Source organism: Polyodon spathula, chromosome 5, assembly GCF_017654505.1.
Source record: "Polyodon spathula isolate WHYD16114869_AA chromosome 5, ASM1765450v1, whole genome shotgun sequence".
Taxonomy (NCBI): domain Eukaryota; kingdom Metazoa; phylum Chordata; class Actinopteri; order Acipenseriformes; family Polyodontidae; genus Polyodon; species Polyodon spathula.
Window position 1 is genome coordinate 76,258,841 of NC_054538.1, and position 26,961 is coordinate 76,285,801.

At 40.4% G+C, this 26,961-nt stretch overlaps 1 protein-coding gene across 1 annotated transcript in view; it reads right to left on the bottom strand.

The window, feature by feature from the left end:
* The window catches only part of LOC121316322 (forkhead box protein N2-like), a 29,484-nt gene extending 4,259 nt beyond the window's left edge, over positions 1-25,225 (bottom strand). Inside the window, exons 1-5 of the mRNA XM_041251375.1 lie at positions 25,101-25,225; positions 7,128-7,681; positions 3,961-4,085; positions 2,565-2,620; positions 1,545-1,613 (exon numbers count right to left, since the gene is read on the bottom strand). Coding sequence (XP_041107309.1) covers positions 1,545-1,613; positions 2,565-2,620; positions 3,961-4,085; positions 7,128-7,667 — 790 coding nt within the window. The 5' untranslated portion in view covers positions 7,668-7,681; positions 25,101-25,225. The remainder of the gene's footprint in view (positions 1-1,544; positions 1,614-2,564; positions 2,621-3,960; positions 4,086-7,127; positions 7,682-25,100) is intronic.
* Between the last annotated feature and the right edge of the window lie 1,736 nt (positions 25,226-26,961).

The following is a 26,961-nucleotide window of genomic DNA, read 5'->3' on the forward strand; positions in this document are numbered from 1 at the left end:
CTGCTGGTCATTACCCTTTACCTTCTGTTGCAAGCTGTGAAACCAAAACAAATAAATAAATGTCAAATTCTGTTCAATTATAAAAAATAAAAAAAACACACACTTTTTATATTTTAGTCGTTGTTGCAATAGTAGCAGCTGTAATATTAGTAGGATACAGCTCTGGCCAAAAGTTTTACATCACCTAGAATTTTAGGATTGAGACATTATAAAAAAATAAAAACTATATGAACATAATTAAGATATTTTATTTAACATCATGTAAATCAAAGAAACTACAAATAAGTGGCGGATCTGGTAAAGGCACTCCGCCCAGATCGCAGGGATGTGCCCTTTATCTTAGATCAGCCAGCCTGTACGCAATTCACAACTGCGTGATCCTCCGACGCGGCAAGTTCTGCATATGGCTGCACGGCAGGCTTGCAGAGTGAAAAAAAAGTGGACAAGTTAGTTTGGGAGTTGCAGTGGTGAGCCAGGTTGAATAATAATTGGACATTCTAAATTGGGAGACAACAGTAGTAGTACACTGGAAAAAGTAGCAAACACAAATGTCACGACTTTATGAAGTAAAATCTGTTAATTCTATAGGGTGATGCAAAACTTTTGGCCACAGCTGTAGTAGAAAAAACACCAAGAGATCCAAAGTACACCATGCGGACTATCCAACTTAATGTGTAGTACACTGTGCTACACAACCTTTGGATTAAAAAATTGATTAACTAACGATCTATAATACAGTCTCTGTGATTTTGGCCACCATGATGTAACATTTACTAGTCATACAAAACTGTACTGTTGGATGGGAGAGAGATTATAGGATAGAGTGAAATCTTAAGGCAAGAACAGACTAAAACATTATTAACTGATCAAAAACTCAAGTGGGAGGGAACTGCAGAGTTACCCAGTGGAATCTGGTCTCTTACTCTTTCCCTCTTTTTGAACAAACGCTGCTCTTGGAGGAAGCCATTACTGCCATTACCCTGTAATTTACTTCTAGTGGCTCTCAAAATCAGATCACAGGAGCTCAAGACTCCTGACTGCTGTGCGACTACAATAACCTATTATTTCTGTATTATTATAAGTGGAATGAAGCGTATTCTCACTGTGAGGATTATCATCATCATCTCCACAACTATTATTATAGGGCTGAGTTTTCACAAGGGTTTAAGTTGCACTATTAAAATGTCCAACAGGGTGGTAAAAATGAAAAATCCAGCACAGGATAGATGGATAGATCTCTCTCTCTCTCTCTCTCTCTCCATATACATACACACACACACACATTTTTATAGATAGATAGACAGATAGACACACACACACACACACACACAACATTATAGATAGATAGACAGATAGACACACACACACACACACACACATTTTTATAGATAGATAGATAGATAGACACACACACACACACACGTTTTTTAAACATTCAATACTGTACAAACCTATACAGAGAGAATCAAGTCAGAAAAGAGAGCATGTTAATTGCCGAGTTAATTGATTAAACTGTGGGGCACCAGCAATATCAAATATCTTACAGTGCATCCCGTGTTGCTCTGGGGAAGAATTTAAAAGCATCATGGCAGTGGCAGCATCAATATCAGACTCTGAAAGGAAAGAAAGCAGAAAATAAATTATTTATTATTCTCAAAGACTCACGCACAGTATTTCCCTTTTGCTTTAAAACACAAGCTCAGGAGATGTATTGTTCTACCATAATTCCCATCAGCATTGAGAGCTACAGAGCCTCCAGAGGCCAAGGTATACATTATTAATCCTGTGCAAAAAGCAGGACTACTTCCACAAACTGCAAAACCAATTGGCTGATGGGGTTTTTGTAGCCAAGGTTACAGAGAGAGAGAGAGAGAGAGAGAGAGAGAGAGAGAGAGAGAGAGAAATTCTACACCAAATTTCTCTGCAGTGATTACAGGAGAGTTGATTAAAAAATAAAACAAAAAAGGTAATAATGATAAAATAACGAGGCTGTGTTGATTTGGGGTTGGTTAGTGCTTCTGAAAGCGTGAGTCACAATGGTGAACACTCCTCAACGTTCAGTCCTGGGCTTGTCTCGAGCAGAGACTGACAATTCAACCAAAACTGGGTTCAACTAGGTGCTGGTTTTGTAATGTGGACAAACATCCACTAGGGGAAAAGGCTGCAACAGTCGGAAAACTAATGTCACTTGTGATTTGAGCTTGGGTGGAGTTTGGGTGGTTAGGCTTTCGGATAAGCCTTTATCAGCTCCTTCACGTGTTAGTCTGTGCTTTAGTGACAATCCTAGCCATGTGATTCAACCTGGAGGCCAGTATGATCTCAGCAAACACCTGAAGCACAGTGAGCAAGCACAGACCCAGAGATATGCAAACTGAACTCAGTCAACTCCTTCAGTAGGAGGTCTGGTTTACCTGCAACACTATTGTGACCCTCGTCCTACCTGTAGACATTGTTTAAACACTGCACTGCCAGGACTTGTTAACTGATCGCAGAGAGAGATCAGTCTCATACTGCACGTCTGTACTGTAGATTTACGAAGAGGAAGGCCCATGGTCACATCTCACCTTTTAGAGAACATCCTTGATCTTGAAGAATCAAATGTTGAGGGGGTGAGGAACCACTGCAAGGAAAAACACACAATAAGAGAGGTGTTCAGATCTGGGGAAAAAAAATCACATTGATATTAAAAAAAACAAGCAAACAAAAAAAATGGCAAGGATCAAGAGGCGTTGTTTGTATTGGGTTTCACATGCAGCATGACCAATTCAAGTCTGTATGAAAAGTCGTGAATTGGTCCCAGTCCCATGTCCCTGTATTATTTGTGCATGAATAAATTAAACAGAATGGCTGACGTGGAGATTTTACCCAGCACAAGTCTGCAAAACAGTTCAGAGATTGAAGAACTGGGGCTCCGTTCAGTACAGACTGCAGCCAGTCCTCACACTGTGGTTGTGCAGCACTACAGAACACCACTTTGCATTCAAGACACAAAGAGAAAACTTTCCGGCTTTTCTACACAAGTGTGTCGAATCAGATCTGCAGTTAAATTTTAACCGAACCATTTAAAAAAAACTTTTTTTTTTTTGTTTTTTTTTTTACTGATAACCCTTCGTTACTTTTGTTAAGTTACATCCAACCTATTCCCTTTAGTCATTTACCTGCAGGTCTCCGGTTGTTTAAATGCTTGCTTCATTACAGACTGTACCAAGAGAGCAGTAATTAATTTCAGAGCATGTGGCACTGTATCAGAATGAATAAGCCAACTGGATGCATCTCAGTGTAGTACACACCAACCTGGAATGGAACTATTCTCTGCAATCCTTTTTTTAGTTTCTCCCCAAGGATCTGCGGCACTAATTATTCCAGGGATTGCTGGGAAGCTCATGCAGCAGGAAGCCTATGTGGATTGTTTCACAGATTAATATAAAACTATTTATGGTAAGCACTGCTGCGGAAGACTACCCTTTAATGATCACTGGGTCACCATGCGGGAAAACAATATTTTTCTCTTTTTTTTTTTTTTTTTCCTCAAAAGAGCAAATTCTTTGCAAACAACGGCAAAATCTAGAGCAAGTTAAGTATATCCAGCCTTTATTTGAGTCCTTGGTTGGTCCATGTTCAAAAGACTTAAATTGCAGGGATGTGAGTAAGACTCCCACTGCATAGCAGTTTGATCCATTCCTGTTTGTAGCAGGAGCTTAATAACACATGCCTGAGCTTGTTATCTACATACTGTGGCTAATCAAGCTCACAGTAAAATCTGTCATAGGTGAAACTGCTATGCAATAGGAGTCTTATTTACATCCCTGAATTCTAAGAAGCTGTGTCCATTTCATGGGACCTAATCCACTTGTCCATAAGAATTGTTGGATTTTTAATATACAAGTTTTTTTTCCCCCCTGCTTGGTGAATACGAGTGCTGGTTAGACTCATTGCTCCAGACTGATGGATGGCACTTACCTTAGAGGAGAGGCAGGCGGTGTGCAGAATGCATGTGCTGCTGGGAAGTGCTGCTTCTTCAGTGCTTGTATCAGGTTGGGTCTGTACTCCGGGTCCACACACCACAGGGATCCCTTCCCATTCGCCTTCAAAGATTAACAAGAAGAGAATAAATAGATAGATAAACAAGCAAACGTCAAGGAATGAGCAGGACAGTATTCATAGACAATGGCTTTAAGAAACAGAAAACAGTTCATTCAAACAAAAAGGAACTGGGAGTGGTGCATTTCTCCTTCCACAGCACCTGGGGGTTGATCTGTTCCAGCTATACCTCAGCCCAGATAAGATGAGGTTTTAGAGCATTTTACAGTACCGGGGAATCCAACTGAATCCACTTACTTTTTAGGGGTAATCCCAGGATAACCAAAGATAGGTGTTTGATGCAACGAAGTTGGAGTGCTGCAAAATGCTCTAAAAATCTATTTGTTGCTTATTCTGACTTGGTAACGGCTGGTCACATCAACCCCCTCATAGCTAGTTTGTGAAGCAGCATTGTCCAAAAAGGGTTGAATAACGCATTTAAGGCTGTGTATTTTCTTATTAAATGTACAATATGGTGTGGTTAGTATGTTTGGCCAGGGGAAATAGGAATACTTCTAAACAATGTGTCTTGCACTGTCAGTCTTCCTCTTTAACCATTAGGCTGTATTGTCACAAACAGCAGAGTTTACTGTGCACCAGTTGTAATGGACCGGGGTGCTTGTCAGCATTCTAGCTGCTACAAAGTATTTTGCAACAGAGAAGTGCCTTTTTCAGTTGGTTTATTACACTTTGTGGGTTTTTTTTGAGCAAGATCAGGTTCTGAAAAACATTTTTTTAGATTTTTAAAAAACTTAAAAAAATGTTAAATGCTTTTATGCAGGTTATGTAATAAAAAAGGTACAAAGTGCATTTAAATATGCTACATGTGGGTCATTAATGTAATTCTTTACATTAACGGCAGCATCTCAAAAAAGTAAAAGAAAAAAAAAAAAAACAAACAAACCCATGTGTTGAATACCTTCCCCAGTGGAGTTGAAACGAAACTCTAAGTCTACAACAAACCGAAAATGTCACCAGCCAGGCGCAGCAAAACAACCCACAGGAGTTTCCACCCCAACCTTAAAAGACCTTGTACAATAAACACCATTACTGTGGTACTGCGAGACTGGAAATCCTCTCCAACGAACGGTGCAACACAAACAAGAACGGTGACCCCATCCTCCCTTCCACATTACAGTACAATAAACAAAACTAAAAATAAATACAAAAAAAATCAAGCCACCAAATGTTAATCCAGCAGACTTATCACTCGCTCGGCGCGTGTATGAAACACTGCAATCAACTCCACTACAAATGTGTTTCACTACAGCAGTGTGCACGTTGACTGGGACACCCCACCACTTCTGTAGTTTTGATTTGTTGTGCCTACGAAATCAAAACATTGGAACTGAAAAGAATGGTCAAGACAGGCACATTTTTTATAATAATGTTTTTTTATAGAACTGTCAAGATCACTGTCACTTTTTTTAATTGAATGGATTACTTTAATAGGCCACATATGAAAGTAATTAAATAGTAAGAGAAAAGGAACACAGAGCCACACATGTTAAAATGCATGATACTTTTTGGAAGTTGTTTAAGATAACCAATTAAAGCACAACGTAGTCTAACATTTTCACACAAGTGCCTATTGTTTCTATATCACTGACGGAATTCTCACACAGGTTTTCAAGCTGGTACATACAGGATATCAGTGACACATCTTGAGGTATTTTAATACATCTGCACACTACTGTACTTTAACAGGCAAATAAAATACACAGAGCACATCTGCTAGTTTTCATAACATTGGTAAACCAAGTGTCCTATTTTAATAGCCTGAATTGCTCTGGTATTTATTTACATCTGTGGCCATTCAGATCAATGGGATACCATCGGCCCCCAGATTTAAACTCAACTTCAGTATAAGATGTCTGTCTAAGAGGCCTGATCTGGATGTCCATTCTGTGTACCAACATTTTCAAGGTCTTCAAAAAAGAAAAATTACCTAAAACATAAATACAACTCCTGCTATTAAAGATTCTATTTGTATACTCAAACTGTATTACTACTGAAATGTGCAGTTGAAAGGAAAACAAAAAAACATACCAAAAAAAAAAAAAGACAGGAAGATTGTCTTTATTTATTTTTTTTTTGCGATCCGAAACCGCTTTTCAGATCAACAAGAATATAACCTTGACTCATATTACCAGCAGCTCAAACAGGAAGACAGAGGAAACGTTACCATGGCAACGAAAACCAGGCTGTCATTCGAGACCGATTCTCAGACACAAACTGATTGCTTGGGAGCTTATTAATTCAAAATTAAGACCTGCGGTGTAAAAAAAATAAAAAAAAAAATAAATAAAAAAAAAAACACTGTATTCAAAATAATACGCCTGGAAATCTTTAGTGTCTGTGTGAAAGGCGAGTCTGCAATAAAGCAGCATGTTTCCAGAATGGCTGTGCTTGGGGAAATCCCCAGTTCCAGCTCTCCACATCGCTATACAGGATGCAAATCAGCCGTACAGCTGACTAACTGAAAACACACAGACATAGATTTTACACAACTGACTAACACAGCCCTGTCAGAAAAGTGGCTCCCGTCCCATGGTTATCACAAACAGCATTTTGGACCGAAGGAACCCGAATATAATGAACTGCAATGCCTTCCCTAAACAGGATGTGTACTACCACCAAGACAAAAGACCCAGGTGTGCTGGTGTGAATAGAAAGCTTTACTTTCACCCTCCCCTGCCCTGCAAAAACATTTCCAGTAAGCGTGTTCTTGGTACCATTGCACATTAGATATTTAGTTAACAGTACAATACATCTGAACAGCAAACAACCTGAAGAAACCCTTTCTTTACCTTCTCTGCTTTTCTCTCTCAAATACCAACAAATAACGAACCAGAGCTTCTAAAAAGAAAAGGGCCATTCTCCTCACCTGCGTAGGCTGTTTGCGTCACAGCAGGAAGCGACATCATAACAACATGGTTATAAAAAGCCTGAATGAATAATTTTTTTTTTTTTTTAAATCAAAATACAAAAAGTGTTTAAATTATAAATTGTAAAAAAAAAAAAAAAAAAAGAAGAAGAAAGCTGACCTTGCCCAGATTCCGCTCCACTTTCCGAAAACATTTGTTCAGGGACAGGTTGTGCCTCACGGAATTCTTCCAGCCCGTGGGGGCGTTGGCAAAATAAGGGAAGTGGTCGAGGATCCAGCTGTAGATCTCCTTGACGGGCAGGCACTTGTTGCGGGACTGCTCGATGGCCATGTAGATCAGGAGGCTGAAGGAGTAGGGGGGCTTGGACTTGAGCGAGTCCTTCTCCTGGCCTTCAGAGCAAGAGGAGGAGCAGGCTGGCACGGCGCCACCCCCCTCGATGTCGTACAGGGGGCTGACGCTGGGCTGGGTCTCAGTGCCCAGCGTGAAGTTCTGCAACAGGTTCTCATGCAGCCAGTTGAGGTTGGTGAGCTCCTCGTCGTCGCCCAGCCCCTTGTCCACACTGGTCGCTTTGGGGCTAGCCGCGCTCTCTGCTTCCGGCAGGGTGCCCATTCCGCACGTGGCAGCCGGCGATCCCACAAGCTCTTGTATCCCAGGGGTTTCTGCTTTCTTATCTGGCGACATTCCAATTACCGGACCCATTAAACCCTTGTGTTCTGTTAAATCAAAAAAGAAGAAGAAAATAAACAAGGTTTAACCCAGGGAACCTTAAACGTTAATCCTCTGTTGCCCAAGGACCCCATTAATTAAATAGAGACAAAGACGTATTTCCTAAATCTAGGCAGAGGATTAAAAAAAAAAAAGAAAACAAAATAACTACTACTAAAACACTGGGCCCCCACTGGGAGAAGTTAATAGTCATTAAGTGCCCTAGCAGTAGGAGGCAATAAGAAAGTTCAGAGCCCAGGGTTCAGCACAGACTGTACAGAGAGAATCGTTTCCAGCCAGTCCCTTTATACTTTTTGTAAATCCGCCAGCATTTGTGCCGGTCGCTCAAGGCTGCTCTTAGAGCTGCAGTTGTGTTGCAAGATCAGACAGATGTTTCAGTTTGGGAAGCAGCTCTCAAGATTTCAAGGGAGGCTAATCAAAGGAACGCTTATGGAATCTGGTAATGTGCACATTCAGAAGACTGAAAAACGCTGAAAGTTTACCCCCAAAAATGAAACAACTACAGAATTCCACTGTGTACATTCAGCTTCTAAACAGGAACAGCATTAACCACTAGCGCTGCAAAAAAAAAAAGAGTAGGATAAAGAATTAGGAACAGATAGTTGAAAATGGCAACATAATGAATTAAAGGTGCATGTTGCCAGGGAGTGGGAGAAAACAGGGTCTGAGTTAAACAGCAAGCTGTGTGTCAAAGCTAAATTATGACTCAAACTCAGAATTACAAAGAGTCCAGGAACAGCTTCAATTTAGTGGTGACATTATGCAAAATACATGCTTTTGCAAATTGTGTTTTTATTTATGTATTTATTTATTTATGATCTTGTATCAGTATCCTTCCTGCCGCATCGCACCAACAGAAGTGTTAAACAATTTTAGTTACAGACACTGTATGAATGCACACCTCTAATGACCTGTACTGTTTGCACACACGACTGCATAGGTCCTTCTTGAAATAGTGCGAGTGTCCCAGATCCAACAGTAACATTCCATTAACAGAGGCCTCTACAGTAATACAGGCAGCTAATAATAAACCTGGCAGAGCAGAGAGGTAAAATTATCCAAAAGGGCCAACCCAAGTGACAGATTCGACTGCAATGAATGTGTCTGAAGGCATGTTTTATTTGTGCTGCAGATTAAGAGCTTGAAACATCTCAGATTGCAGTCAGGCCCACTTTTCACAGGAGAGAAGAACCTCCTCTGCTCTATACTGGAGGGACTCTGTTTAAAACAGACAGTACACAAACCAGCCTCCCTCTGCCCTGTACTGGAGGATCTCTGTTTAAAACAGACAGTTGGTATACAAACCGGCCTCCCTCTGTCACAGCAAAGAGGGACTCATACTTTTACAGAAAAATGTTTACTGCAAAATACAGAAAAAACTGAAAATGTCTTACTTCGTAAACTAGGGGAGGAATGCAATTAATTTACAAAGCTAATGACAACACTACCAATAATCCCTGGACAGGGCTAAATAGTTACATCTATCATCTACTAACACATATTGATTCGGTAAATCTGAACAGAATAAAGCCAAGCAAAAACACAATGGCAATTTACATTTTTTAAATGATGGGCAATGGATTTATTAATAACATCCACAGCACCTGTGTGTAAATATGTAATCAGGTGGCACGGATTAGCAACCTGATATTTATCCGTCTGAAGTTCAGACATGTGACCCAGCTCAAGAAGTTCAGACAGCAGTGCACTGTGAGAGCTGTGCATTCCCCACAGGGCACTGCCACTAATGCCTATTATTATTACTATTATTACTATGGAAACTGGGAGTCACTTTAAAAAAGGAAATCAAATTCAGAACCCAGGATCAGAAAATGGCTTGTCTATCTGACTTGGATGCTGCTCTGCGAGGGGAGTAAAGGGGGAGGGGGCTGTGGTTGAACTGTACTGCAGTGCACACCCACGACTCCCCTGCAGTCTGGACACAGAGAGATAAGAGCCCTACAATATTAACACGCCCTGCACAGCACCATGCCAAGACAGCAGGGCTGCGCAATACTGCTCGGCACAGTGCAGAACATGCAGAGCACTCAAACCACACTGAGGGAGACAGCTGAACAGATAAACTAGAGTTCAGAGGAACAGAGCCAGAAAGGAATGGCACAGCCAGGAAGATTTAAAAAATAAATAGACTGGGCAGCTTCAGTAATCAGAGGAACAGGTGATCACGTGACCTATCAGGAGCAATGGTGACGTAGTTTTCTTTCTCCACATTCCCCTAATTATTTTTCAAAGTTTGTTTAGTCTATCCTTCCTTAACTCATATCATTCACTCATACTTGAAGTCTGGTTGACTCTGGGATGTCTCATACTCAGAAAAGGAAAAGATCCTCAACCAGGGTTTCCTCTCCAAGCAAGTACGACAGGGGTGCAACTAAATCAGAGGACTGTGTGTACGAAGTGGTTAGGGCCTGCACACAGAATCTGTGGCAATACATCGACCAGAAATTCAGGCGACTTGAGGAAATCGTTCCAAGATACTAAGTCTGAGTTGTGCAACCTTCAAAAAGAGTTCTCCGAACACACAAATCACTTTAAAAGTTTGAAGATCGAGCCATCTACTGTACTGCCCAAAAAAACACAAAATCCATTGACCGCTTAGCAACAGGCTCGACCAGCTGGAGCTTAAAATAGCTGATCTGGAGGACAGAAACAGAGGCTGCAATCTTCATCTGGTGAGACTGGAAGAAGATACCAAGGGTTTAGATCCGGTCGGCTTCCTGAACCAATCCCTCCCTTCTTGGATACATGGCCTGGCAGGCAAAAACACTGAAATCATGTGGGCACATAGTTTACTCAGGCAAGTTTACTTCGGGACCAGACAAGCCCAGCACTCTAATTTTCAACCTTCCCTGTTTCTCCGACCACTAGACTCTACTATAGGGATTAAGAATATCTGCTCCTGTCCTCCTGCTCCTCTTCTTGGTGGCAGAGAGATCAGGGTTTATGCGGACTACAGCAACTTTACAACACAAAAAAGCAAGGCTTTCTCCGGTCCTCTTACATTTGCTCGCAGTAAGGGACTACAAGCATGTCTTTTGTATCCTGCATTGCTTCAAATAATCCATGGTTCACATCTGATGCCCAACGATTCATCGACGCTCTCCATGACCCTAAGAATGCTGCACCTTTTTCGGGGATGACCACGGAAAGGGAAGCCACTTCCCTAGGAGGCTCTTTGACTCTTGAGGAGCTGTAAAGGGCATTACAGTGCATGAACAAAGGGAAATCACCTGGTATGGATGGTGTTCTGCCAGCACTGTTGTTAACTTTCTGGACTCATATTAGACATGATGCAGTCTGCAGTTGAGTCTGGCTCTTTCCACAGAGATGTTAACATGGCTGTTATTTAATAATTGCTAAAGAAAGGCATCCAACAGCTTGCTCAAGCTATCGCCCCCTCTCATTAACAAATTCTGATGCAAAACTCTACGCTGAAAGTTTTAGCTCCAAGACTAGAAGCCCTCATGACCAAACTAATGCATCCTGATCAAACTGGCTTTGTAAAAACTCGTCTGGCTGCCGATAATACACTGCCTGCTACATGTTATTCATACAGCAGCTAACATTAAGAGCCCTTGCACTATACTCTCATTACACTCTCATCAATTTACATTATCTAAAGGAACACATCAGGGTTGCCTGCACTCCAATGTGCTGTTTGCTCTGTCACTAGAGCCGCTGGCTCAGGCTGTTTGTCGGGATGCTCTCATTACACCTATAACAGTCAACTCCACTCATCAGGGCATCTCACTTTATGCAGATGATGTCCTGTTATACATGGACAATGTACCTTGTTTGCTTCCCCGAATGTTAAATATACTTAATTAGTTTACCAAACTTTCTGGATTCATGATTAATTGGACAAAATCTGCACTGATGCCTCTCAATGCTGGGATGGGAAGAATCACCATACCTCTGGATTCACTAAATACCACTAGTTAAACATTTCAAATATCCGGGTGTGGAGATTTACCCCTCTCTGTATTCAATTACCACCAAAAACTTTAAGAATATTTTTTAAAAGGTAGAAGCAGAGCTGCACAGGTGGTTTCATTTATCATAGCTGTTATTAAAATGGATATTTTAATAGGAAGAGCCAGAAAGGAATGGCTGATCTTCATAGTGGTGGCTTTACAGTTAATACAGAAGTGCTCTGCTAAGAGACTCAGACACGCACATTGTTAGATATTTGTCTTGTCCTTGATACACAAAGTAACTTCTTAGTTATATAAATAGTATAGTAGACTCTCGCTAATCCTAACCCTGCTTTGTCCTAATTGACCGAGCCCTGCCATCTTAATGAAATGATATGCAAGCTGATAGCATCTGTATTGAAAACGCACACAATGCTTTTCTTGTTTATTCACAAACAGTGCTTTGCATGCTGAGTGCATGGGCTCCCCCATCCCACCCACTTCAATCTTTGAAGTACTTTTCACTGAAATATCCAATGCATTCATCACACCTGCTGGATTATCCTGCAGATTTTTCTTTCTATCATTTATTCGCTTATTTAATTTATTCATCACTGTTGCTTTCACAAGCACATGGCAAGTCGTAGAATCTCCTGATGACCCCACAGGCAGCATGTTCATCGATGTAACCCCACCTTCAATGTACCACTGAGAAGCGGCCAGATAACCCCCAGGAGACAATGCTCTGTCTGCTACAATGCTCAGGTTGGAACTTTCTGAAAGAACAGAATGTTCCAAGAAATGACTTAAAGAATGCTTAAAGAAACCTTCACACTGTATTTCCACCCAATTCCCCCTGTGATAATTGGACTAAAAAGAAAAACAATAATCTCACCAGTGATGATTTAAGAAAGGTTGTACTGTAATCTAGTGAAACAATGCTTCTAAAACCATCTTCCCTCTCAACATATTAACGACACACCAGGAAAGTCCTGAAAAGCAGACACAATTGTTTGAATGTGTTTTATTTTTATGGATTGTGAATCATACACTTCCACACAGTAGAATTGTATATACAAATGTATGCATAGACGTCTTGAAGTAGTCACCCTGAAAACTGGTCTGGGACCACAACGGAAGTGGGGATTGTGAGGCTCTTTACTATCCAAAAAACAAGTGCGTTAGCTTAAATGGTTTATTTACAGGGCCAGTCTTATCACACCCTGTAACGAGACACCAGGTTTACACTGAACTGACTTCTCCACTACACCATGACTAAACCCAACAGACGCGTCAGTTTGGCCGCCACTTACCGCATGGTTTCCTGGCACAGCATTGCTGTACACCTATGGCCAAATGTTTTGCATCACCCTATAGAATTAAATAACTTTGCTTCATAAAGTCGAATGACAGCTCTTGGATAATGTGACGTCACCATGCTGAATTATACACTGTACCACTTTGTAGTTTTCCATATATCTAACACGAAATACTGTATTACTATTCTTCCAGTTCACTCTTGCAAAATCATTTTGTTTTTATTACATGATGTTAAATAAAAGATCAAAATTATGTCCACAGTTTTTTTTTTTTTTTTATTAATCCTAGAGTTCCTAGGTTCACTGCCGTATCTGGCTTCAGGTTGAGTATTCAGAGCTAAACTGTACAGTTGCTGCCAGCAGCCCTATTTCTGTCCATTTGCAGAGATTCTCCACTTAGCAGGAAGGCGCATCTCGGCTGTGAGGCTCACATTACCAGTCCATTCCCCTCTGCAGACAGCTTTGAGAATGGCTCAGGCAAGGAGCTTAATGAACACCTGTTATAGGCCACAAAGCGTACCTGCACTAGCCACTTCACGAGCAAGTGTTTTACGGCTGGAGAGCCCATTGCATGGGTGAATTACAATGAGCGCAAACACAAAAGGAAGAACCTTAATCCCCAGCAAAGCACACAGTTGTTTTAAATATTTATGGAAAGGCAGGAACCCTGTTTTCTCAGAGAAGCATTTTAACTACCGAAGATGTTACAGGTTTTATGAAATTGCAACAAAGCCGTAGCTTTTAACTGGGCACTGCTGAAATGGGTCCACATTTACAAGTGTTAAAAAAAAAAAAAAAGTTGTCACTTTCTATTTATAAAAGAGATAGAAGAGAACTGTGACTGGTGTGTTGTACCTTTAACTTTTTATTTTAGGACGGAATTAAATTTCTATTTCTAACCAATACGGGGCACTATGTGGGTTTGCTGGAGTGGTCAGAGTTCAGGAATCTACAAACAGAATCCTAACCAGCTGCAGTCAGCAAAGCTCAGAACTCAGAAACTCAGAAAGCGTGCAAGGGTTTCAATCCAGAGTGAAGTCAGCAGTGGCAGCAGCATTATTACATCATTTTAGAATGTTCCAAGGATTCTAAACGCACCTGTGCAGCCTTGTCGTTCATTAAGGGATGTTAGTGCAGTAAAATTTGCAATAACGTAAATATCAGAAATGTACTCACGAATGTGTTGCTGTATGGCATTCATTTTAACCAACCCCAAAATGAATGTAAAATGTTCTCAGTGTGTTATATTTTTCACATTCAGAGGATGTGATAGGTATGAATTTAGAAATGATTAACTTAGTGTAATAAACGTGGTTCATTATTTTGTACTGGATTAGCCTTAGTACTTCATTTTGGGCAATAGTGTTATAATGTGTCCAAGCCCTTAACCATAAAGCATCAGATATAATAACACCTAGTTCTTGCTGCCAGATTTTTTTTTGTATTGACAATGTCAGAAGGATTGAGCAAAAGTCAGATTTCTGATTTCACCGACAGTAAATAATTATCACTGAACATATGGGTTGCGGGTATAGATTTATACACGTATGAATGTTAAAAGATATATATTTGAGTATATGTTTCTATTACAAGATAGCTTGAATGTTACAAAAAATGGTTAAACCAAGGGGACCCCTGTTATTTTTGGCATCATTACAATTTTTTTTTAAAAGACACACGAATTTCCCAACACCTACTTGTACCCCTGCTCTGAAATGAGCGTTGTTTCTTGCGGTCCAGTACCTCCGAGACCACAAAACTAACAAGTTCAATGCAACGGCTACTGTACAGTCAAACAGCACTCCCTCACAGGAGCTGGCGGCACGGCTCGGTCTCAGACCGACGCCTCAGGGTCATTCTGATCACCGCACAGCTTGGGGGGGTGAAGTGGGCGGCTGATGTTGCAAAAGAAAGTTTTGTTATTACTGTATATAAATCATTTGGGGTGGGGGCGGGCGTGCGATCATAAAATATACATTACAGCAAATACAGCCCGTGAATAATTTAAAAAGTGTGTTGTTTTATGCTTCAGTGATGGTTAGCAAAGCACTTACACCCACAAGTGCAGTGCAAATAAACATGGATTATTTCTTGCAGGTGGAAAATTGTCACTATAAAACGGTCATGCTGAATATTCCACTTAGTGTATGTAACATCGTTCTGATTTAAACAGCAGGTAACCCTGGGCTGTTACAGCTTAACACCATCATGGTACCATATATATATATATATATATATATATATATATATATATATATATATATATATATATATATATATATACTATCAATTATAATAAGGTTAATTGCCTTGTAACGGGTCGAACACACTGCACAATGCAATAGCTGTATGTCCCTCGAGGAAGTCGCGTTGCAGAAAAAACCTCAAGACAGTGGGCATCACACACTGCCCGATGAAACTGCAGGAAGTGGGATACAATTTGTGAGTTTTTCCTAGTGCAAATACGTAAAACCAAGGTTTGTGTGTATATAGATGAGAACATATTACATTATAATTATTTTAGGCACCAATAATTATACATGTGAACATTGTAACACTTTAATTATTAATTATTATAATCGGATATATAATTAATATATACGCCTATATATATATATATATATATATATATATATATATATATATATTATATTATATATATTGTGCATATAGAACATCTACACCCCCTTGAACTTTTTTCCCCATTTTGTTGTGTCAGTGCCTCAGAGTTTCATGCATTTAAATGAGGATTTTTTTTCCCCCACTTCTACACACCATACTCCACACTGCAAAGGGGGAAAAAGTTTTTATTGATAGATATCTATAAGTTTGAGTAGACATGCTTGAAACCAGGCTTTTCATGATTATCTATGGTTTTAACTGTATAAACTTGTCTATAAACACTTAATATTTCATTATATGATACGTGTACTTATATAAGCTGATAATCATAAGTGAATTGCATTCAAAAATGTAATTTTTAAATGAAAACGTAAATCTTGTCAATTTCAATGAAATGGTCACCAAGGATTTCTGTCTGAAGCCCAAGTCAGTTAAAAGTCTGAAATGTGTATAACACGGTGTTAGAACACTGGCCTAAGTATAAAAGTGTCTTTGTTAGATGTTCTCTGAGTTAACTAGCATGTTACCTAATTAACCTTTTGTCACCAATTATTGTTAACAGGTGAGGGTCCATGATTACTATAAATATAGGTAGCATAGGCACAAGTTTGTCATTCCTGAATGTAAGGGAGCAGAAAATGGCAAAATACGCTCAGTTAAGCAAAGAAAAATTATTTAATTATTTTAAGAAATGAAGGTTAACATTTAAGACAAATCGCAAGAACTTTGCAAGCGTCTGTAACTGCTGTGGCCAAGACCATCAAAGGATTTGAAGAAACTGGCACTCATGAGGACCGAACAAGGTCAGGCAGGCCAAGGGTTACCTCAGAATCACAGAACAAGTTAATTCGAGTCACAAGTCTGCGAAACCGGCGATTAACTGCCCCTGAAATACAAGCTCAGCTAAATGCTACTGGAAGTACAGATGTTTCAACATCAACTGTTCAGAGGAGATTGCGTGAAGCTGGACTAACTGGAAGAATTGCTGCAAAGAAACCATTGTTAAGAGTGCAGAATAAGAGGAAGAGACCTGGACGTTTGAGGAGTGGAAGTCGGTCTTATGGACCGATGAGTCAAAATTTGAAATATTTGGGTCCAACCGCCGAGTATTTGTAAGACGCAGAGAGGGTGAGCGCATGAGTTCTGCATGTGTGGTTCCCACTGTCGAGCATGGAAGAGGCAGTGTCATGGTCTGGGGTTGCATTGCTGGTGACAGAGTTGGTGATCTTTACCAAGTCCATGACAGGCTCAACCAGCATGGCTATCATAGCATACTTCAGAGGCATTCCATTCCATCAGGATTACGGCTAGTTGGGCAGTCCTTCATTTTTCAGCAAGATAATGACCCAAAACACACCTCAAAGTTGTGCAAGAACTATCTGGCGAAGAAAGAAAGTCAAGGACAACTCAATCTAATGACCTGCCCTGCCCAGTCTCCAGACCTCAATCCCACAAAACTTGTATGGGACGAACTGGACAGAAGAGTCAAAGCAAAGCTACCCACAAGTGCCCTGCATCTCTGGGAACTGCTGCAGAAGAGCTGGGAAGAAATGTCGGGTGATTTCCTGCTGAAACTTGTTAACAGAATGCCTCGTGTTTGTGAGGCTGTTATTAAGGCAAAGGGTGGCTATTTTGAGGAATCCAAGATTGAGACAATTTTCAATTTTCTTGAACATTGCTTTGATACTCCTTATGTTTAGTTTTGTATATTGTAACATGTGTTTTCAATTTCAAGTATTTACTGAAACGTATATGACTTTAAAACATTGTCAATTGTGAAAAAAATCTCGTTTCCAGCAAGTGTACTTAAACTTTTGACTGGTACTATGTGTGTGTGTGTGTGTGTGTGTACATATATATAATCTTAAAAACACAAAACTGAAAGATCATAATTGGATAAGTCTCCACCCCCCTGAGTTAATCCTTGGGGTTGGTTCCTTACAAAACTGTTTAAGCTCTGTCAAGTTCCTTGATCTTCATGACACAAATTTTTGATTGGATTTAGGTCGGGGCTCTGACTGGGCCACTCAAGGACATTTACTTTTTTGTTCCTTAGCCACTCCAGTGTAGCTTTGGCTGTGTGCTTTGGGTCATTGTCATGCTGAAAGGTGAACTTCTGTCCCAGTTTCAGCTTTCTTGCAGAGGGCAGCAGGTTTTCCTCATGGACTTCTCTGTACTTTGCTCCATTCATTTTCTCTTCTATCCTGACAAGTGCCCCAGTCCCTGGCGATGAGAATCATCCCCATAACATGACGCTGCCACCACCATGCTTCACAGTAGGGATGATGTTCTTTGGCTGATGCGCTGTGTTGGGTTTGCACCAAACATAACTCTTTGCATTAGGCCAAAAAGTTCCATTTTAGTTTCGTCAGACCACAAAACTTTTTGCCATATGGCTACAGAATCTCCTGAATGCCTTTTTTTGCATACTTCAAACAGGACACAAGGTGGGCTTTCTTGAGTAATGGCTTCCTTCTTGCCACCCTACCATACAGGCCAGATTTGTGGAGTGCTTGGGATATTGTTGTCACATGCACATTTTGACCAGTCTTGGCCAAAAGAGTCTGTAGCTCTTGCAAAGTTGCCATTGGCCTCTTGGTAGCCTCACTGATCAGTCTCCTTCTTGCTTGGTCATCCAGTTTGGAGGGACAGCCTGATCTAGGCAAGGTCTTGGTAGTGCCACTTCTTAATAATCGTCTTGATCGTGCTCCAAGGCCCTTTTTATAACCATCCCCTGATCTGTGCCTTTCAACAACTTTGTCCCGGAGTTCTTTTGAAAACGTCTTGGTGCTCATGGTTGTCTTTGCTTTGAAATGCACTACCCTACAGAGGGAACCTACAGGAACTGCTGAATTTATCCTAAAATCATGTGAATCACTACAATTTAACACAGCCACTCAACTTGGTGTGTGACTTTGAAGGCGATTGGTTACACCTGAGCCAATTTAGGATTGCTATTACAAGGGGGGTGGACACTTATCCAACCAAGCTATTTCAGTTTATATTTTTAATTTATTTTCTACAAATTTCTAGAATATTTTTTTCACTTGGAAGTTGTGGGGTAGGAGGATGCATAGATAAATGAAAAAATATATATATATATTTTTTAATTCCAGGCTATAAGTCATCAAAATGTGATGATTTTGAAAGGGGTGTAGACTTTCTATGGGCACTGTATGTATGTGTGTGTATATAATAAAAAAAAAAAAAATTAAAAACTTACAGTGATATTGCAAGGCTGTCTTCTGTTTTCCTACGCCTTGGTCTTTATTGCCTAAACACTAAGATTTAGAAATGACATCCTATAATGACACTACGGCATTTGGTGGAAAGGCAGTCATATGACCGAATGCGGTGACCTCACTGGTTGTCGGTTGTTGAGCAGGAGACTTGCGAGTGGGTATAACCGCTTCAGGCAGTGTGTTCCCGGCTTTATACTGTTGGTCTCCTGGTAAAAGTTTCTTTTTAAGCATGACTGCTTTCTGTTTTGCGTGTCTGAAAGTCGTGTCTTTCTCCCCAAACAGAACGCAGAACGCACAGTCACGTCACACTACAATGCTGACAAACAGACTGATTCGTTATGACGTCACCGAGCATGTGATGCAATTTAGAAGGTATGAGTGCAAATTAGGACCTAAGCCAGCTCAGGGCACAACCGCATTGTAAACGCTACGTGAAAAATAATAAGAATATCCGCAATCAGTTGGACTTGAGTTGGCCTAGGTCCGAGGTGGCAGTGCAAACTCAGCAAAAGAGGCATGTTAACAATGTTAAAAGCAGGGCTCAAAATATCTGCATCTTGTGCTGCAACAAGACACAGTGTAATGTAATAACGGTGCTTTGCTGAGTAATTAAAATTAATTTACAGTAAAACATAATTAAGGCACACAGCTTGTCAAATTAAGGGACTTGATTGTGAACAGTAGTTGCTATTATCTACTGAGACAACATTCATTAATTTTCTTTTTGTAGAATATGCCTTACAATTTTTCAAACAGCAGGAGATTAGGTCATTTTCACTTTTAATTAAAATAATGTTTATGTTTAAATCCTGATGTGATCACCTTATCTGGAATGTTACACTTTTATTGTTTGGTAGAATATGCCTTTTAGGTAAAACATCTTTAACAATCACTTTTCTTTAAACACTCATCTTAAATGCAGACTCTCATCAACTTATCTGATCAAAAAAAAAAAAAAAGAAGTGTGAATAATTAACTGAATGCAAAGTCCCATCCTCCCACATGCGCACACGAAATACAAAAACTACTATTTCAAGTGGGTGTTACATTGCACTTGTTAACCCATAAGGATCTGTACAGCCTAAAACAGCCTTCCACGTTCAACCACGTGACACCGCACACCTGCTTACTGCACTGGCTCTCTGGTTTCTGCTAAAGGTTCAATCCATTGACAGGCAGAATATAACGACAACCAGACGCCAGCCTAAGGCAAAGACTATTCTGTCGCCAAAAAAAATACCAGAGACGAGAAGTCCTGCAGATTAAAGACATGAGATACATCTCACCATTGAAGGCAGACTCCTACAGCACACAGCCCAGTAACACTTTGGTATGAGAATTCCTTGTTACATCTTGTATAATCTTTAGCAACAGAACTTCCAAACAATAGCCTATATCCGCACTCCATGCCATGATGACTCCCCCAGGCAGGATTTAAGTCTATGGGTGATACAGCTCCAAGGCAAGTTTACTGTAAATCATCTGTTAAAAAAAGGAGATCAAAGAACAATAGGACGAGATGTGGATTGTTCTCTGGGAAATAACTATTAAAATAAGGGGGCAGCGATGAAGCCAGTAGGTTAGAACATTACCTATCAAATATGGTGCATGCTTGAACTCAATCGAAGAATGTGCAAGTGCAAGATTGATCAGTCCTTTAGAAAGTATTTACAAATATGTACTCTTCAGGCAAAGATCTAGGTGAAAATAAACACTACTTATTAAATAATAACAACAACAACAACAATAATCTTAAATGAGATCATTTCAACTTTAACTAAAAACCCACAGCTTTTAGGATACCGAATATTTTTAGATCGATAATGTAGTGATCTGTGAACTACAGTACAACAGGCTCATTTCCTGATTGGTTGCAGCCCTCCAAGCTGAACCCTACACAATGCAGGAAAGGACTACATTGTGCCATTCCATGCATGGTCCTCCTTTCGTGTGCCTACGACCGTCCCATATAACAGTGAAGCACAAGGGATCAAAATTAAACAAACCACTTGTATTCAGCCAGCCAGTGTCTTTCACAAAGCTCTATTGTTCCTGTGACACTAGGCGTTGGCAGTCCTCTTCTTAATTAGGGATAGGGGGGCCATTAGCATCCTTTTCAATATCAAGTAGGTTTTAACAGCACTTAGCAACAGGGTCTTTAATCCCTTAAAAGGGCCTTAAAAGGACTCGAGCACAGTGACGGCGACCAATTAGAAACAGAGAGCCAAATGATGGAGCTTGTTTCTAGCCAGGAGGGGGCAGTGAGTTTATATCCTCACCATTGTCACTCTTCCAACAGGAATTCAGCCGTTACAGTCCATAGCACAGCCTTCTCCATCCTAGGCGAGGCAGGGGGAGGCTTGCTGCCTGCAGCCCAGACAGGAGGTCAAATTTGCATCCCAAATTCGGTGCAGCCGACTATTTAATTACCACGCTCTGTGATGTCCTGTATCCAGGACAACGCAAGATTTCTGGTCTCCTGGGGATTCAACTGCATCCCATTTGCAGCTTTAGGTAAAAGAGAATGAAATAAAGAAAGAAGCACGAGAAAAAGAGGGCACGAGATCTGTTCTCTCAAGATGAAAAATGCGTGCAGCTAGAGTCATTACAGCAAAAGCACTGTCAGAAAACAAATGACTTTTTTTTTTTTTTTTAAGCAAGCATGTAAAAAAAAAAAAAAAAAACACACGACATTAATTCAGAATATCAATCAGAAGTCTTAACACAATTTTACTTAGGGAAAAAAAAGCAAGTGCGCACACACAAAAAATAAAACCTTAACATTGGAAACAAGGGCCTTTGCTTCCCCCTGCAGTGTTCCCTGTAATACTGTGACATTCACTGCAGGAGGGTGGTCTCCACATACAAATCCAAGCCAGGCCGCTATGTTTTAAACATCAAGCTTTTTAAAATGAATCCACTGGGAACAGATCTGAAAAAATGAACTGTCACAATTGACTATGTGAACCTGTTCATTTGAACTTAATATGCAGCAGACACCCTACAGTATATATGGGGATCGGGGAGACAAGCAGTGATAACTTGATTTGATTTATGTACCTGTTCATACAGAGGGGAAGCTTGTCATTTCATTAAGATAATGCACAACTTCTTCAGGTAAAGAAGAAAACTAAATATCTGTTCGCATTTGTCAGATTGCAGTGAAACGCAGTTGTTAATGCTCTAAACAGCTTTACCAAGGCTTGAAACTCACAGTAACCCTGCACCGAATCCTATGAGGTATATCATTGAAATAACCAGGAACCAAGAGTTTGATGTTAAATACCTTGTTCTTCACTTACAGCTACGTCATGAGCAACTCCTATTAGTCAGACTCAGGTGTGACCTAAATATGCATTTCTATGTATTTAAAGTATTACGGATTTTCTTACTGTTACTGCATCTTGTATAGCGCTTTATGTTGGTGGTCAGCTATATAAAATAAAGTGACTGATGATAAGTTATGAAACCCCGGACTCTGTGCTGGGCTAGTGTGAGTTTCATGCTTTGTATTATCAGCTAAGATGAAGCACATCATCTATACTGAAGCACGTGCAAGGTTTTGGTTTAGGATAAAGAGAGGAATTGCAAGAAATACACAGAAAATGACTGGTTTAATTTGCTGTTTTGAATTGTGCACCTTTCCTGAAATGCTCCACTGTTAGTGTAGACAGTATAGGAGGCTTGCATCTATTCTGATTGTTGTGCAATGGCTTTCTGTATCAGTGGCCCAGTAGTAAATAATCCCACCAATACTCTGTATGAATGCCAAAAAGAAGTCCAAAGAAGTTTTTTAATTAATGGGCAAGTTGTTGTGTTTGATCTCTTGTAGGTGTCGGCAAACAGCATCTGTTCACTCGATGGGGTTAATCTGGCCCTTACGGTATTTGAAACTTCAGCAATGCAAAAGCTGGCATCAACTCAGCAATGTTCAAAGGTATTCCAGTAACATCATATTTACACAATCACAGCAAACACTGGTGGAGAAAAAGATACAATTTCACAGTTTGCTGGCAACACCACAACAGACTAGGGAAAAGCAGACGCAGTACATGTTCATCTTGCTGGCAACACTCAGGGCTGTGTCCAGTGCAAGTTAACCAACCATGCAGTAACTGTATGTGGAAGCAGCACGACCTGGTGCACCCGACACAGTGAAAGAAATAATGCATGGAGAAGCTTTACTACCATCAACACATCGTTACCAACCTCAAGAATGGCTATGACCCTGCCAACGTGGCACGAGGTTGGGAATCAATGCTAAAAATAAAAAACAAACCAAGGTTTATAGGAGTATACAGATAACGTGCAGCAAATATCCATTATTACACACGCCCCCTGTGTCAGACTACATTTAAACAACTAGGAAAAACTAAACGCAGTGTACGAGTAGGTAGGGTTAATCAAAAGAAAAAGGGGTTTTTGTATTTTATCACCAGTATGTATGAAATAAAACTTCCACTCCAGTACCAAAAGACCAGCTTTTATAAAAGTCAGACTCCAGTCTACCAAAAACTATATTGTTTAAGGGGGTGAAAGGCACCAACCAGACTGCTCTATTTTGAGTCAAGGATTAATGACGCCTAAAACAAACAGCAGATTCATGTGATCTCTCTATACCACTAGTCCAGCCAGGTTATATTAACATGACTGTTGGAAAACATGGATCGAGAATTGATTAGGAGTTTGCTACGCATGTGGACTGGCAGAGCTATACTGGTGTTCTTTACTGAAAAGAGACTAATATTGCAGATAGCAGACTGTTTGGTTCAAACTGCATGTACTGCTAACCACTGATACAGACGTTGCGTCTACAGGCTCTTGCCCAACATTGACTGCAAGCTAACGAGATAACAATGCTGTGGACTAGAAGGGGACAGGCTCGAAAGAGATAATGCCACTAGGATCAAAGGGGGTCCCAAGAAGATAGCAAAAGGCAGATGTATGGACCTTTTGGCCCAAGGAGTGTGAAGAATGCACTGAGTTCACACACTCACACAATAAATTAAATTACCTTTGCAATTGGTTAAGTGTCAGAGAAAGGGGAGGTGGGCCATCTATACAGAAGGGTATTTAATGTCATGCAAACATTGTAATGAAGAGTATTCTGTTTGTCCTGTACCTGGGACCAGATTCCCTGCATATTTCAATAAACCTGGCAACTGATTGAAGAAAAGGACTCTGTACATTTTCTTGAATCTACTTAATCACCATCATTTTTTAAAAGTTACTTCAATGACCATGCCAGCTAAAGCAGGACAAGAATGCAGAGCCTGATAACAGGGCACTACAAACGTTGATAAGTTGTTGGTACAGCCTGCCTTACCCCGCGCTGGCTCAGCGATCGCTGTACTCATGACCACGTGTCTCTGTCACTCATTGCAATCATCTGCCATTAGAACAACCGGAAATAACACACACACACACATACTTTAGAAAAATTAAAAAAGTGTTGTTATTTGATAACAATAAGAAAGCAAAAATACTATACAAAAAAATAACGAACATAACCATTTGGATTACTATAAATCCACATTTTATATTACAATGTTTAATGGAATACTAGTTTAATAATAACGCTTAAAAGATTTAAAACTACCGGTACGAGGAATGTTGTTATTCCGAGCACCAGAGAACAGAAATCAAATATATTTCCTAGCACTCGGCTCGCCAACACAGCACACAACAGCTAGTATCACGGCTTAGTCTCACTCCGTCGTAGGCGGAAAACTAACCATGTCCGGTTTAAAGCGTTCCCTGTTTTAGGTTTTTTTTTTTTTTTTTTACACTACTGTAAAAAAAAAAAAAAAAAAAAACTCAACAATAGTGTTAAATACACGCTCAGAACAATGCATTTTCAGTTAATAAAGTACAGTAACCATACCAAAAAACAAGATAGGATGTTGTTAAAAAGAAAACAAAAAGCGCATGCCGAAATTAAAACAGCTTTATCTAATAAACCCCTTGGGTGTAAGAAAGTAGACTTTGACCGCAGCAGTGTTTAAAACTAGAACGCATGAAAGAGAGAGATAAAAGGACGTCTACACAAATCGACGAGACCCCTTTCAAGCACGAGGGGTCACACACAAAACAGAAACGTGGTAAACAGCAGCAGCAACCTTCCAAATTCTACCGTCCTTTAAAACCATTGTGCAACAAAATAATTATGCCCGTGTCACGTTGTTAATTAGTACAGTATATATATATTTTTTTCCCCCTTCGGATACAGGGAAATTGGCTTATCGCATTGGCTATTTGATTAAAATGCAAAATTAAATAAGTACTTACACTCATGCACGTCGTGCCTCTGTTTTGCAATATGGCACTGAATCAGTATATGTGCATATAGATGCCTGTCGCTGTGTGTGTCAGAGATCAGCAGCTGCAAGCTTCCTCCATCCACGCAGCGCAGAAATCACACCGCACAGCAACGCTACCAAACCCCCTGCCGTCGCCACGGCAACAAGGCAAATCCAACCAATCACACACCCTCCCCTCTGCCGTCCCTTGGCAACTGCGGCAGCGGGTCAACCTTTCTGGGAGGACATGAAACTGCGTCCCTGTGTACGCCATGTTGGCTCCAAGCTGTCTGCCGTACAATCCGTAACAAGGACACTGTTGGAGCCAGAATGGGGTCAGTGTCAATCTTCATTGACGTAAACGAGTTAAATCTGTGTCAGATTAAAATGATTAATAATAATTTAACCCTCCATCTCTCATCTATCTCCCAGTCAGATGTCTGAATTGAAATTGCCATTTAGACGTAGGCAGTGGCAAAAAAAAAAAATCTTATTATTTAACCATGTTTTCCAGCTAGCGGCGGGAGTAAGGTAACAGTGGGAATTGCGGCGCGTGGCAAGGCTGCAGCCAATGGAAAAGCCCGGTTTAGAGTGCTTTTGCGTCATTTTGGCGGGGAAGTTACGCCAGCGGCCAGGGAGTTCTGTTTTGTGAGTCTAATATAGCGTGTGTACGTCATCAGGCTTCACCGACTCTGTGCACTGTTCAGTACTTACAGCCCGCTGTATTAAAACAATTGTATGCTTTAGACTGGAGTTTAATTAATTTAACAAACTAAAGTATAGAGGAAATGTAAGTCTCAAATCCACAGTAACATTGTTTAAGGTTAATATATACGTTTTCTCAATACTGAAGGACAGCAAACCTGAAGGACAGGTTTGCTCTCATCCAAGGTCAATGAGGGGCATTTTAAGGTCCATCCATTGATTTGTTTGGTAGTGTCACCAGACCTACCCTTGTTGCACATGGATAATTTCCTTTTCACCACCTAATGACCATTTATATCTTTATCTTGAGATCTATGTACAGATGGAGGTAATGCTGTACTGTATTTAACAAATGGCCATTTCATTGCCTCCTTCTACAGTTGATCCAGTTCTTGAGGGGGGCTGTGAGTATGGTTGCCTCCTCATCCTCCTCCCCATTTTCCCTGGATCGTCATGGTTTTGAGGAAGGTGTCCCAGGTTTTCAATATGCCTTCCCAGGGCACTAAATGCCAGCACCATACATTCACCATGTTAGATAAATCAGGATACACTATTAATATTAAAACTAGCTGTGCACCACTGACACCAACAATAAGGCACAGAACCCACAAGATGAGTAGCGTATGTGGAAGATACTGTAAATCAAGGTCAGTACATTAGGTCTAGAAACAAAAATGCTATCCCTCTCCTTAATGATAAAATCTGTGACCTTTCCGTTTATAAATTAAGCCCAGAAAAGCAGTATGATTATATACATGTTTATCTCATAAATCATACCTGCGGTGCACCTCTGTTCGGTGGGTGCAGTAGGTCTCACCCCTTCTTGCCATTGACATGAATACCTGAAAGTAAGGTCTAGTATGGTCCCAACGGAGGTGGCACTTTTTTTAATGAAAATGCATGTGTGCCTACATTGTGAATGGAATAGATTTGTTAAAGACTCAAATACAGGTCAGTATCTTGTTGAATGTGCTCTGGTGAATCTAAGCTAGGTTATCCAGCTGTAATCTCTAGTCTCCAGAGTCCGCAGCCCACTCTTAGGATTCCTGTACACACTGACACTGGAATCTAAGCAATGGTGCATTTATAAAATATGTTCTTTTCCACTCACCAGAAAAAAAGCCTTCTGTGCAAGCTTAAGTGGT